This window comes from Coregonus lavaretus (genome assembly GCF_964263955.1).
Source record: "Coregonus lavaretus genome assembly, chromosome: 19".
NCBI lineage: Eukaryota > Metazoa > Chordata > Actinopteri > Salmoniformes > Salmonidae > Coregonus > Coregonus lavaretus.
This window is the reverse complement of record NC_140006.1, coordinates 15062185-15076014: the sequence shown is the minus strand read 5'-3', so window position 1 is coordinate 15076014 and position 13830 is coordinate 15062185. Positions and strand designations below refer to the sequence as shown.

At 44.8% G+C, this 13830-nt stretch overlaps 1 protein-coding gene across 1 annotated transcript in view; it reads right to left on the bottom strand.

The window, feature by feature from the left end:
* Positions 1-10015: 10015 nt before the first annotated feature.
* The window catches only part of LOC311146664 (coatomer subunit alpha-like), a 47783-nt gene continuing 43968 nt past the window's right edge, over positions 10016-13830 (bottom strand). The window contains exons 16-28 of the mRNA XM_084183195.1: positions 13647-13809; positions 13403-13549; positions 13122-13311; positions 12930-13025; positions 12578-12790; positions 12349-12438; positions 12130-12236; positions 11877-12023; positions 11456-11779; positions 11254-11364; positions 10967-11128; positions 10683-10877; positions 10016-10497 (exon numbers count right to left, since the gene is read on the bottom strand). Of these exons, the coding sequence (XP_084039321.1) occupies positions 10438-10497; positions 10683-10877; positions 10967-11128; positions 11254-11364; positions 11456-11779; positions 11877-12023; positions 12130-12236; positions 12349-12438; positions 12578-12790; positions 12930-13025; positions 13122-13311; positions 13403-13549; positions 13647-13809 (2005 nt within the window). The 3' untranslated portion in view covers positions 10016-10437. The remainder of the gene's footprint in view (positions 10498-10682; positions 10878-10966; positions 11129-11253; positions 11365-11455; positions 11780-11876; positions 12024-12129; positions 12237-12348; positions 12439-12577; positions 12791-12929; positions 13026-13121; positions 13312-13402; positions 13550-13646; positions 13810-13830) is intronic.

Below are 13830 nucleotides of genomic sequence, written 5' to 3'. Positions count from 1 at the left end.
TTTGCAAATTTATTAAAAATACAAAAACACAAATACCTTATTTACATAAGTATTCAGACCCTTTGCCATGAGACTCGAAATTGAGCTCAGGTGCATCCTGTTTCCATTGATCATCCTTGAGATGTTTCTACAACTTAATTGGAGTCCACCTGTGGTAAATTCAAATGATTGGACATGATTTGGAAAGGCACACACCTGTCTATATAAGGAAAAACCAAGCCATGAGGTCGAAGGAATTGTCCATAGAGCTCAGAGACAGGATTGTGTCGAGGCACAGATCTGAGGAAGGATACCAAAAAATGTCTGCAGCATTGAAGGTCCCCAAGAAGACAGTGGCCTCCATCATTCTTAAATGGAAGAAGTTTGGAACCACCAAGACTATTCCTAGAGCTGGCCACCGGCCAAACTGAGCAATCAGGGGAGAAGGGCCTTGGTCAGGGAGGTGACCAAGAACCCGATGGTCACTCTGACAGAGCACCAAAGTTCCTCTGTGGAGATGGGAGAAACCTTCCAGAAGGACAACCATCTCTGCAGCAATCCACCAATCAGGGCTTTATGGTAGAGTGGCCAGACGGAAGCTAAAAAAATAGCTGTGCAGCGACGCTCTCCATCCAACCTGACAGAGCTTGAGAGGATCTGCAGAGAAGAATGGGAGAAACTCCCCAAATACAGGTGAGCCAAGCTTGTAGCGTCATACCCAAGAAGACTCAAGGCTGTAATCGCTGCCAAAGGTGCTTCAACAAAGTACTGAGTAAATGTGTCTAATACTTATATAAATGTGATATTTCAGTTTTAGATTTTTTATAAATGTGCAAAAAATTATAAAAACCTGTTTTTGCTTTGTCATTATTTTGTGTAGATTGAGGGGGAAAAAACCCTGCAACACTACTAGGGCAAATGCAGGTAGATTTAGGTATTGGCGGGTAAGAATGTTTATTTCTCCAGCCATGTTGGCGGGTGGTCAATTTGCAGGGCTCTACAGTGAGAGCATTACATTTGTGAATCAAAATAGAGTCAAAAGTCAATCATGAGCACGTGTGAGTTGCAATTTATATCAGAAAAATGCTGCAGTAGCTGTTTTCAAAGTATTTATTCTGTTTTGTTTCATAGATGTGCAGCAACACTGCCTGGCTGGGGAGATGTGCACAATGTGAGATAAGTGCTGATAGATTCATTTTTGCGCTGTGTGCAGGCATAAAACTCGAAAGTCTACAAAGTAAGACTTTGTCCTCGTGTTTTTTTGCTATTTACATTGTTTTGTTCACAAGCTCGGTTGTTTTTCAATGTTAGTTTGAGTCTGCTTCAACTGATAGTGAAGAGACGCTGTCTACTTTTAGCAAAAATGATCTATTATATTGACAAGATATATACGTGACTGTTCTAACAATTGAAATACATGTCGTCAAAGATGGAAGGCAAGCAGGAGGAGACAAGATCAGGTGGGACCATCCTAGCCAATGAGAGAGCAGATACGAATGTGAACAACAGGCCAAAGAGATAGATAGAGGACTCTCATCTTTGTATCTGTGCCATTATAGTGTCTGTGACAGCATTGGCTGCGCCATTGAGGCAATCTTTATTTTAAATTAGTCCATTTTCTTCTTCCTCATTGGCTGATTGGTCCCAACTCATAGGAATCCGCACCCAGTTGACTACTTTAAAATGGTGGGAGTCCTCAATGGCTATAGAGAGCAATAGTAATGGCGTCTTTTTGTTGGCACCAACTCCACCATGGTTTGTTGAACAAAGCCTATGGGAAAATGAACGCAGAATATAAGGTCTGTTGTAAAGACAGTCTTAGGAGATCTTATACGTTTTGTTCTATGAGATCATCTTAATCAGCTAACATCACTTTTTTTTGTGAATTTTGAAGCATTTATGCAATAAAAAAACAGATAACGCACATAAAGGCTTCATAATTCATGAAGGTCATGTTAACTGACTGATATTATCTCATAGAACAAACTATATAAGATCTCATAAGCCTGTGTTAATCTCAGACCGTATTTTCAATGTTTATTCCAAAACCCTATTCTTTCCCCATTCACTTTGCTCATAGGAACCTAACCATTACACAACTTATATTCGATCAAATACACCTTACGTAGTAAATGAGCAATTCAATTTTTTGTTGTCCAAATTCGACACTTTCATTGACCTCCATAGAAAAATTCCTCACTTCGTGGGCTTATTTTCGTGGAAAGATTTTGGGCTGAGTAAAACCTCTAACTTTGCCTCACACACACACCAAATCAAATTTTATTTGTCACATGCTTGGTAAACAACAGGTGTAGACTAACAGTGAAATGCTTACTTACAGGTCCTTTTCCTAAAAAATAAATATAATTATAATAGAAATAGTGACACGAGGAATAAATACACAGTGAATAATGAATAACAATAATGAGTGAAAAATAACATATACAGGGAGTACCAGTACCGAGTCGAAGTGCAGGTGTACAAAGTAATTGAGGAAGCTATGTACATATAGGTAGGGGTAGAGGTACTAGGCAACAGGATAGATAATAGACAGTAGCAGCAGCGTATGTGGTGAGTGTGAAAGTGTGTGTGTGTGTGTATATGTGTCTGTGGCATCAGTATGCATGTGTGCACATGTTATGTGTGTGTGGGCGTATATAGTGTGTGTGTGTGTGTGTGTAAGTAAGTATGTGAGTAGAGTCAGGGCAAGAGAGTTAGTGCAAAAAAGGGTCAATGCAGGTAGTCCAGGTAGCCATTTGATGAGCTATTTAGCAGTCTAATGGCTTGGGGGTAGAAGCTGTTCAGGGTCCTGTTGGTTCCAAACTTGGTTTCACTGATACCACTTGCCATGCGGTAGCAGAGAGAACAGTCTATGGCTTGGGTGGCTGGAGTCTTTAAAAAAATGTTGGGCCTTCCTCTGACACCGCCTGGTATAGAGTCCTGGTTGGCAGGAAGCTCAGCCCCAGCGATGTACTGGGCTGTGCTGAACACCCTTTGTAGTGCCTTGCGGTCGGGTGCCTTGCAGTTGCCGTACCAAGCGGTGATCCAGCCAGTCAAGATGCTCTCAATGGTGCAGCTGTAGAACTTTTTGACAATCTGAGGGCCCATGCCAAATCTTTTCATCTCCTGAAGGGGAAGAGGCGTTGTCGTGCCCTCTTCACAACTGTCTTGGTGTGTGTGGAATATGTTAATTCCTTAGTGATGTGGACACCGAGGAACTTGAAGCTCTCCACTACAGCCCCATCGATGTGGATGGGGCGTGCTTGCCCCTCCGTTTCCTGTAGTCCACAATCAGCTCCTTTGTCTTGCTGACGTTGAGGGAGAGGTTGTTGTCCTGGCCCCACACTGCCCGGTTTCTGACATCCTACCTATAGGCTGCCTCATCATCGTTGGTGATCAGTCCTACCACCCTCGAGTCGTCAGCAACCTTGATGATGGTGTTGGTGTCGTGAGTGGCCACAGTCATGGTTGAACAGGGAGTCCAGGAGGGGACTAAGCACACACCCCTGAGGGGCCCCGTGTTGATGGTCAGCGTAGCGGATGTGTTGTTGCCTACTCTCACTGCCTGGGGGCGGCCCGTCAGGAAGTTCAGGATCCAGTTGCAGAGCGAGGTGTTCAGTCCCAGGATCCTGAGCTTGGTGATGAGCTTGGAGGGGACTATGGTGTTGAATGCTGAGCTGTAGTCAATGAACAGCATTCTTACATACAGTTGAAGTCGGAATTTTACATACACTTAGGTTGGAGTCATTAAAACTTGTTTTTCAACCACTCCACAAATTTATTTTTAACAAACTATAGTTTTGGCAAGTCGGTTAGACATCTACTTTGTCTATGACACAAGTAATTTTTCCAACAATTGTTTACAGACAGATTATTTCACTTATAATTAATTTTATCACAATTCCAGTGGGTCAGAAGTTTACATACACTAAGTTGACTGTGCCTTTAAACAGCTTGGAAAATTCCAGAAAATGATGTCATGGCTTTAGAAGCTTCTGATAGGCTAATTGACATCATTTGAGTCAATTGGAGGTGTACCTGTGGATGTATTTCAAGGCCTACCTTCAAACTCAGTGCCTCTTTGCTTGACATCATGGGAAAATCAAAATAAATCATCAGCCAAAATTGTAGACCTCCACAAGTCTGGTTCATCCTTGGGAGCAATTTCCAAACGCCTGAAGGTACGACGTTCACCTGTACAAACAATAGTACGCAAGTATAAACACCATGGGACCACGCAGCCGTCATACCGCTCAGGAAGGAGACGCGTTCTGTCTCCTAGAGATGAACGTACTTTGGTGCGAAAAGTGCAAATCAATCCCAGAACAACAGCAAAGGACCTTGTGAAGATGCTGGAGGAAACAGGTACAAAAGTATCTATATCCACAGTAAAAATGAGTCCTATATCAACATAACCTGAAAGGCCGCTCAGCAAGGAAGAAGCCACTGCTCCAAAACCACCATAAAAAAGCCTGACTACGGTTTGCAACTGCACATGGGGACAAATATCGTACTTTTTGGAGAAATGTCCTCTGGTCTGATGAAACAAAAATAGAACTGTTTGGCCATAATGACCATTGTTATGTTTGGAGGAAAAAGGGGGTGGCTTGCAAGCAGAAGAACACCATCCCAACCGTGAAGCACAGGGGTGGCAGCATCATGCTGTGGGAGTGCTTTGCTGTAGGAGGGGCTGGTGCACTTCACAAAATAGATGGCATCATGAAGAAGGAAAATTATGTGGATATATTGAAGCAACATCTCAAGACCTCAGTCAGGAAGTTAAAGCTTGGTCGCAAATGGGTCTTCCAAATGGACAATGACCCCAAGCAAACTTCCAAATTTGTGGCAAAATGGCTTAAGGACAACAAAGTCAAGGTATTGGAGTGGCCATCACAAAGCCCTGACCTCAATCCTATAGAAAAGTTGTGGGCAGAACTGAAAAAGCGTGTGCGAGCAAGGAGGCCTACAAACCTGACTCCGTTACACCAGCTCTGTCAGGAGGAATGGGCCAAAATTCACCCAACTTATTGTGGGAAGCTTGTGGAAGGCTACCCAAAACGTTTGACCCAAGTTAAACAATTTAAAGGCAATGCTACCAAATACTAATTGAGTGTATGTAAACTTCTGACCCACTGGGAATGTGATGAAAGAAATAAAAGCTGAAATAAATCATTCTCTCTACCATTATTCTGACATTTCACACTTAAAATAAAGTGGGGATCCTAACTGACCTAAGACAGGGAATTTTTACTAGGATTAAATGTCAGGAATTGTGAAAAACTGAGTTTAAATGTATTTGGCTAAGGTGTATGTAAACTTCCGACTTCAACTGTAAGTATTATTTTTGTCCAGGTGGGCGAAGGCAGTGTGGCGTGCAATAGAGATTGCGTCATCTGTGGATCTGTTGGGGCTGTATGCAAATTGGAGTGGGCCCAGGGTGTCTGGGATGATTGTGTTGATGTGAGCCATGACCAGCCTTTCAAAGCATTTCATGGCTATAGATGTGAGTGCTATGGGGCGATAGTCACTAAGGCAGGTTACCTTGGCATTATTGGGCACGGGTCTATGGAAGCGAGCATAGGATGCATTTAGCTCATCTGGTAGGCTCGCATCGCTGGGCAGCTCGCGGCTGGGTTTCCCTTTGTAATCTGTGATAGTGTACAAGCCCTGCCACTGTCACGCCCTGACCTTAGAGATCCCTTTTATTCTCTATTTGGTTAGGTCAGGGTGTGATTTGGGTGGGCATTCTAGTTTGTCTATTTCTTTGTTGGCCGGGTATGGTTCCCAATCAGAGGCAGCTTTCTATCGTTGTCTCTGATTGGGGATCATACTTAGGCAGCCTTTTTCCAACCTTAGTTTGTGGGATCTTGGTTTTGTGTAGTGGCTTTGTAGCCTGCAGTACTTTACGTTTGTGCGTGTTTTGTCTGTGTTTATTGAATAAATTAATATGTTCGACTACCACGCTGCATCTTGGTCCGATCCGTCAATCCACGAGCGTGACAGCCACATCCATCGAGCGTCAGAGCCGGCGTAGTAGGATTCGATCTTAGTCCTGTATTGACGTTTTGCCAGTTTGATGGCTTGTTGGAGGTCGTAGCGGGATTTCTTATAAGCATCCAGATTAGTAATGTGCTCCTTGAAAGCGGTAGCTCTAGCCTTTAGCTTAGTACGAATGTTGCCTGAAATCCATGGCTTCTGGTTGGGGTATGTACGTCACTGTGGGGACAACGTTGTCGATGCACTTATTAAAGATGCCGGTGACTGATGTGGTGAACTCCTCAATGATATCAGATTAATCCTGGAACATATTCCAGTCTGTGCTAACAAAACATTCCTGTAGCTTAGCATCCACTTCATCAGACCACTTCTGTATTGAGCATGTCACTGGTACTTCATGTTGGAGTTTTTGCTTGTCAGCAGGAAGCAGGAGGATAGAGTTATTGTCTGATTTGCCAAAAGGAGGGGGAGGGAGGGCTATCTTCTGTATACCCCCCTTACCTTGTCACAACACAATTGATTATTAAATTACACAAATTAACATTTAAGATGGCACACCTGTTAATTTAAATGCATTCCTGGTGACTATCTCATGAAGCTGGTTGAGAGAATGCCAAGAGTGTGCAAAGCTGTCATTAAGGCAAAGGGTGGCTATTTGAAGAATCTCAAATATAACATACAGTGGGGAGAACAAGTATTTGATACACTGCCGATTTTGCAGGTTTTCCTACTTACAAAGCATGTAGAGGTCTGTAATTTTTATCATAGGTACACTTCAACTGTGAGAGACGGAATCTAAAACAAAAATCCAGAAAATCACATTGTATGATTTTTAAGTAATTAATTTGCATTTTATTGCATGACATAAGTATTTGATCACCTACCAACCAGTAAGAATTCCGGCTCTCACAGACCTGTTAGTTTTTCTTTAAGAAGCCCTCCTGTTCTCCACTCATTACCTGTATTAACTGCACCTGTTTGAACTCGTTACCTGTATAAAATACACCTGTCCACACACTCAATCAAACAGACTCCAACCTCTCCACAATGGCCAAGACCAGAGAGCTGTGTAAGGACATCAGGGATAAAATTGTAGACCTGCACAAGGCTGGGATGCGCTACAGGACAATAGGCAAGCAGCTTAGTGAGAAGGCAACAACAGTTGGCGCAATTACTAGAAAATGGAAGAAGTTCAAGGTGACGGTCAATCACCCTCGGTCTGCGGCTCCATGCAAGATCTCACCTCGTGGGGCATCAATGATCATGAGGAAGGTGAGGGATCAGCCCAGAACTACACGGCAGGACCTGGTCAATGACCTGAAGAGAGTTGGGACCACAGTCTCAAAGAAAACCATTAGTAACACACTACGCCGTCATGGATTAAAATCCTGCAGCGCACGCAAGGTCCCCCTGCTCAAGCCAGGGCATGTCCAGGCCCGTCTGAAGTTTGCCAATGACCATCTGGATGATCCAGAGGAGGAATGGGAGAAGGTCATGTGGTCTGATGAGACAAAAATAGAGCTTTTTGGTCTAAACTCCACTCGCCGTGTTTGGAGGAAGAAGAAGGATGAGTACAACCCCAAGAACACCATCCCAACCGTGAAGCATGGAGGTGGAAACATCATTCTTTGGGGATGCTTTTCTGTAAAGGGGACAGGACGACTGCACCGTATTGAGGGGGGGATGGATGGGGCCATGTATCGCGAGATCTTGGCCAACAACCTCCTTCCCTCAGTAAGAGCATTGAAGATGGGTCGTGGCTTGGTCTTCCAGCATGACAACGACCCGAAACACACAGCCAGGGCAACTAAGGAGTGGCTCCGTAAGAAGCATCTCAAGGTCCTGGAGTGGCCTAGCCAGTCTCCAGACCTCACCCAACAGAAAATCTTTGGAGGGAGCTGAAAGTCTGTATTGCCCAGTGACAGCCCCGAAACCTGAAGGATCTGGAGAAGGTCTGTATGGAGGAGTGGGCCAAAATCCCTGCTGCAGTGTGTGCAAACCTGGTCAAGACCTACAGGAAACGTATGATCTCTGTAATTGCAAACAAAGGTTTCTCTACCAAATATAAAGTTCTGCTTTTCTGATAAAATACTTATGTCATGCAATAAAATGCAAATTAATTACTTAAAAATCATACAATGTGATGTTCTGGATTTTTGTTTTAGATTCCGTCTCTCACAGTTGAAGTGTACCTATGATAAAAATTACAGACCTCTCCATGCTTTGTAAGTAGGAAAACCTGCAAAATCGGCAGTGTTTCAAATACTTGTTCTCCCCACTGTATATATATATATATACTGTATATATATGCGAGAGAAAAAAAACATATGGGGGATTGGAAGTGATGCAGTATATATATTTTTTTGAATACCCCTGTACTAGAGTATAATTACACATTTCCCTGTGTAGTTACACAGCCATAGCCGGCCCGCTCATTATGATTAAGGCGGCCACCTATGGCAGCATTTTCTGACCTAAACTGACCAAGTCGCACCTCCAACAACACATAAAACCTCAAATCATTAATTCTGCCCAAAAACAATGAAAATGTATCTCAACCAGTGGCATATCGGCTTTTTAGGTGAACGCTGATGCCGCCCTATGATAAGCAGTGCCCACTTTGTCAAAGGCACGGACACAAAATATTGATCTTGTCCATTCCCTGCGCGCCTCTCCAGGGTGCTGTTGGAGAGACGCATCGCTGCGGAGCTCCAACAACATTCCATCAAAGAAATAGTCTAACATAATCATGTAGCAGATATAGCATATGGTAGAAAGATAAAAAAAATGTGCTGACATGTTAACAAACAAATCCTCAAAACAGGACAGGTCAAAACAAAATGGACAATATGGAATGGACAATCAGCCTACTCACAACTGCTGTCCAGGATTTTCATCCCGTGGGCTAAATTGTCATGATCAGTGGGTAAAATGTTTTATGAGCTGATCATAGCGAAAAAGAAAGACACACTAGCATGGTGGTGGAAAATTGTGTTTCAAGAAAGTACACATTTTCACTTTTCTTTCCGCCATCTTGCCATTCAATCCATACTGAACAACAATATAAACGCAACATGTAAAGTGTTGTGGGGAAAATCTGATTGGCTGGGCCTGGCTCCCCAGTGAGTGGGCCTATGGCCTCCCAGGCCCACCCATGGCTGTGCCCCTGCCTAGTCATGTGAAATCCATAGATTAGGGCCTAATTTTTTTTTTTTTAAATTGACTGATTTCCTTCTATGAAAGTAACTCAGTAAAATCATTGAAATTGTTGCATAATGCATACATTTTTGTTCAGTATAGTTAAGGAGGAAATCAAAGCCTTTGCAGCCTGAATGGAGAATGTTTTATGTACGAACCAGTCGCTTGGGGGAAAGAGCTTTATTACCGGTTGGCCACATCAAGCCCAGACAATAGTGGAGATCCATAAAGCCTACTAGCGGCTGCCCAGGCTTCAAAATGGCAGTGAACACAGACATGCCTTGATAAAGCAGTTTTTTAAATATATTTCACAGTCAAAAATGGGAGTTTAAAAGTACAGGAGGTTGACGGCACCTTAATTTGGAAGGACAGGCTCGTGGTAATGGCTGGAGTAGAATGGTATCAAATACATGGTTTGATGCCATTCCATTCGCTCTGTTCCAGCCATTATTATGAGCTGTCCTCCCATAAACAGCCTCCACTGTTTAAAAGGCATATCTAATCTCTGGCATGCATTCTCCTATTTCCAAAAATACACATTGAAAACTCCAAGATAGTTAGTCAAAATGATACAATGGCAATGATTTCTACATATGAATGATTCAAACTGTATTCCTCTGGGGAAAAGGAATGAATTATGTTTAATGTTGTGCCATTTTATCTCAACGACAACTTTTATTTGTACCAATTTGTCCCTTTCATGTTGTACTTGCAACATTTGCAGGACATGACTTTGATCCAGAGCTGTCAAAGCATTGTTTGGGGTGTCAATGTTTGAAAACCTTAAAACAAGCTAGAATGACACTTGTGGAATTACAGAATTGTGCACACAACATATTAGTAAATTAGTAGTTGAGCTTTATTTTATTGAACGAGTTACACAAAGGAGTGATGCTCATTTTGTATTATCAATTTTATGGCGCGTACAGGTCAGAACGAGACTGACAGTTAAGTCTAGTAGGGTTCTAATAAAACCACAACTCTCAAATGTTGGAGCAGAGATGACGTAACACTCGCACGTACAGCATCACAGGAAAGGTAAAGCAGGCAGTCACAGTCAGAAAAATAAAAAGGCTTATAAAAATGACATTCTCTCACCAATAAATCGTATGTCACCCTACCAACCATTCTCTCTCATTAATCATGTTTTGTTCTCTCTAACCCAAGTAAGAAACAAACTGTGTATATAGAATAAAGTGTGGATGTGTTTCGCTAAATGGATCAATCTTGTTCTTCCCCCATTCCTGGTCCTCTTCACGTCCTCTAACGGAACTGCAGAGGGCTGACACGCAGACCAACCACATCCTTTCCGATCTCCGTCACCTTGGAAACATGAAGGTTAAAGATCAGCGATATCACTGACGGGAGAGGACATCTAAAATCTGTATTAAGACTCAGTTACAAAGCAATTACAAAGCAATTAATACAACATTAACATCAAAGCGGGACACTTCTAAATAGAGGGGCATTCTGTACATGACAACACAGTAGGGTAGTTCTCGACTGACCTGTGTGACCCTGCAGACCTGGCCCTTGTAGGGGGGGCAATAGCAGGCCCCAGAGAGGGGGCACTTCTCCACTGGGCGTCCACGGTACAGGGGTGTGTACGAGGCAGCGCACAGGTCAAATGGATTGTGGGGGTCGTAGTTCAGCTGGTGGGCATCTGTCAGCGTCTTTTCGCATGCTGCCAAGATCTTGCGTGTCTGAAATACAGAGATGGAGAAGGTAAGAGACAGTGAATATATATAAATAATTTCATGTGTATAAAGCGCGCACACACACACTTTATTACCTGCTGTGCCACCTCTGGTTTGGGTCCTAGTTCAAGCAGACGACGGGCAAAACCGGCAGCTGTCTTGAAGTTCTTCAGTTTAAAGAATAGATTTAGTGCTGTACGTAAGACAAGGACCATGTGGACGGGCTGGAGACTGCAGTGGGTGAAGTAAGCTGCCATCTGGGAAAAACAACACATACAATCTTTAAAAAAGGATCAATGGGTGGTGTGCTCTTCAATGAATAGGGAGATTGAGGACTAATGGTTCAGTTGGGAATTAGAGATAAGAAACACAATGACAATACCTCACACAGCCTCTTCTGCTGGTCCAATGTGTCTTTAGGCAACTTTTTCCTTTCCGTTTCCATGGTGAGGCCAACAATGTATTCTCTGCAGATTGTGATCAGCTGCTGAGCCTAAAAGAGACAGTAACCTCAATCAGGTTATCACCACTAACTACCATTCGGCCCACACTTGATTAACCTTAGTCTAAAAAAGTATACCTACCTCTGCGATCTCCTGCTTGTTGTCGACCACCAGCAGTGGCACAGACAGCAGGATGGCGCGGAAGCGTTCAACGGCCTCCTCAAAGCGGCCGGCAGTGGTGAGCTGGTAGCACTGCTGCAGGCGGGCAATGAGGTCTGAGAGACGCAGACCCACAGCAGGCAGCCCCTGCTTGGCCCCACAGTCCTTCCAGTTCCTCTGCGGGTTGCCACGCAGGCAGGGCAGAGACGGCAGGCCCAGGTAGCATGTCCGCCCGCGGGATAGAGTCTGCATGAACAGCTGTTTATAGGGCCCAAACTGCACCACCCCAACCTGGTCATGGAGCAACTGAAAAGTAGAGAGAGAGACTAGTATAAAGTATAAACCTGTATAAAAGGCCTGTGTGTGTGTGTGTGTGTGTGTGTGTGAGAGAGAGACCGCTTACTCTCATGGCGGTCTCAAAGGAACCAGCCAGGACGTGGTCCACAGGGAGCTGGGAGTTGTTGCACCACAGCTGGGTGGGGCTCATGCCCTTGGTAGGAGGGACAAAGAAACCATCTTCAGCACCTACTCCGGCGCCAGCTGGCAACTCCTAGTGGGAGAGAGAAGAGACAACATTCTCAGCCTGACTAGTCATGCTATGAGTCCTGCTAAACCAAAGAGTGGAGATTTCATGATAAAGAAGAGAATCATCTCACCAGCTCTGGAGGCAGGTCCAGATCCTCCTCTACCTCCCAGCCTCCTCCCTCCTCCTTCGTGGCACCTCCTTCCTCCCCTAATCCATCCTGGGCATCCATGAAACCATCTGATGGCAAGAGAGAGGAGATAAATGAGAGGAACATAGAAAGAGATGGGGTAAGAGAGTGCCTATCTGAAGTCTTGTCACCTCAATTTTTGATATTTTGAGAGGGACTCACCCTCGTCCAGCTGAAGCTCTGCATCCTCTCCCCAGCCCTCTCCTCCTGGGGCATCAACATCCATGTCTGCAGCCATCTGACCAGCCTTCCCTGCAACACACACAATAAAAAACTAATTGAACAACTACACAACAACAAATATGCTGACATGACACAATACACTACCCCAGGCTGGTCCCAAATGCCTAACACAAAATGAGCGCCTGTGCTGTCAAGGCAGGGGACTCACCCTTGGCTGCAATGGCTCCCTCGAAGAAGCCCTTGGACACAGTGAGCAGGGGCCAGTTGGTATCCAGGGGGTTGATGGGAGGAGGTGGCTGCAGCAGCTGGGCATTGGGGTCCACCTCAGGGACAGTTTCCTTCTCTGGGTCAAAGGTCTCTTTCAGGGCTTCAGCCTCTTCGTCCATCCCGTGGGTGGCAGCAGTCAGATATGCCAGTGACTCTACAAATGGAAGACAGCCACAGAGTTAACAGACAAGCAGTTTAGACCAAAAGTACCACAAACAAGAATCTCATGTCAGAAATATTTAGGAAGTTGGAAAGAGAGAGCAAGAGGTGTCTGTTCATTTAAGCAGACTCACTCTGGCCACAGTTCTTCAGGATGCGGACTCTCTCGCTGACGTCCCCCAGATACAGAGCACCCTGGTAGTGTCCACTCATGTCCTTCCTGATCTCAGCTGCAACTCAGTGAGCAAACAGATGTCAGTCAAACAACTCTGACAAACAAAGACGCTTTTGATCTGAAACAAAACACACTCCTCTGTCTGTCTAACCTATCTTCATCATCTTGCGGAGCTTGGCCAGGTTGCCGGTGATGAGGTAGAGGAAGGTGAGCTTGTCGAAGTTCTTAGTCCTCTGGTAGCACATCTCCACGACCTGGTGGTGACCCTGCAGCAGCGCCGCCTCGCCCAGCCGCTCCCAGCAGCCCCTCTCATCCAGAGCCTTGGCAGCCTCCAACGCCACCTACAGGATCGGAGGGCAAATTACATCACACACTGTTTCACACAGACCTTCTCTCCGAGATGCTGAATGAAACCTGGGGTCTCAAACTCACCTCAATGTTGCCACACTCCAAAGCCAGACTGAAGCGGGTCTTTTCATCCTTGACGAAGTGCAGCGCCACCTCCGGGTAGCCCTTCTTCTGCAGGTAGGCGATGATGGACTGGCCAACCAGCTTAGCATTACGCACCATGTGCAGCACCTGGAGGAGGTCAGGGGTCAAACAAAGTCAGTCAAAAAGTTACTCCAGAAAGGGAAAAGAAAAAGAGAGAAGGAGCATCAAATGACATCCTCCTCACCTCCTCATACTTGCGGTTGACCAGAGCCAGTTTGAAGCGGTACTCCGTTGGGTCTATGTTCAGCACGCGGGGTCTGCACTCACGGTCAAGACAATAGACGCTGTTGCCTCTGACCCGGGTCACGTAGATGGGCAGGTCCAGAGTCCGGATGATACCATGATCACTACAGAAAGAGGAGTGGAGT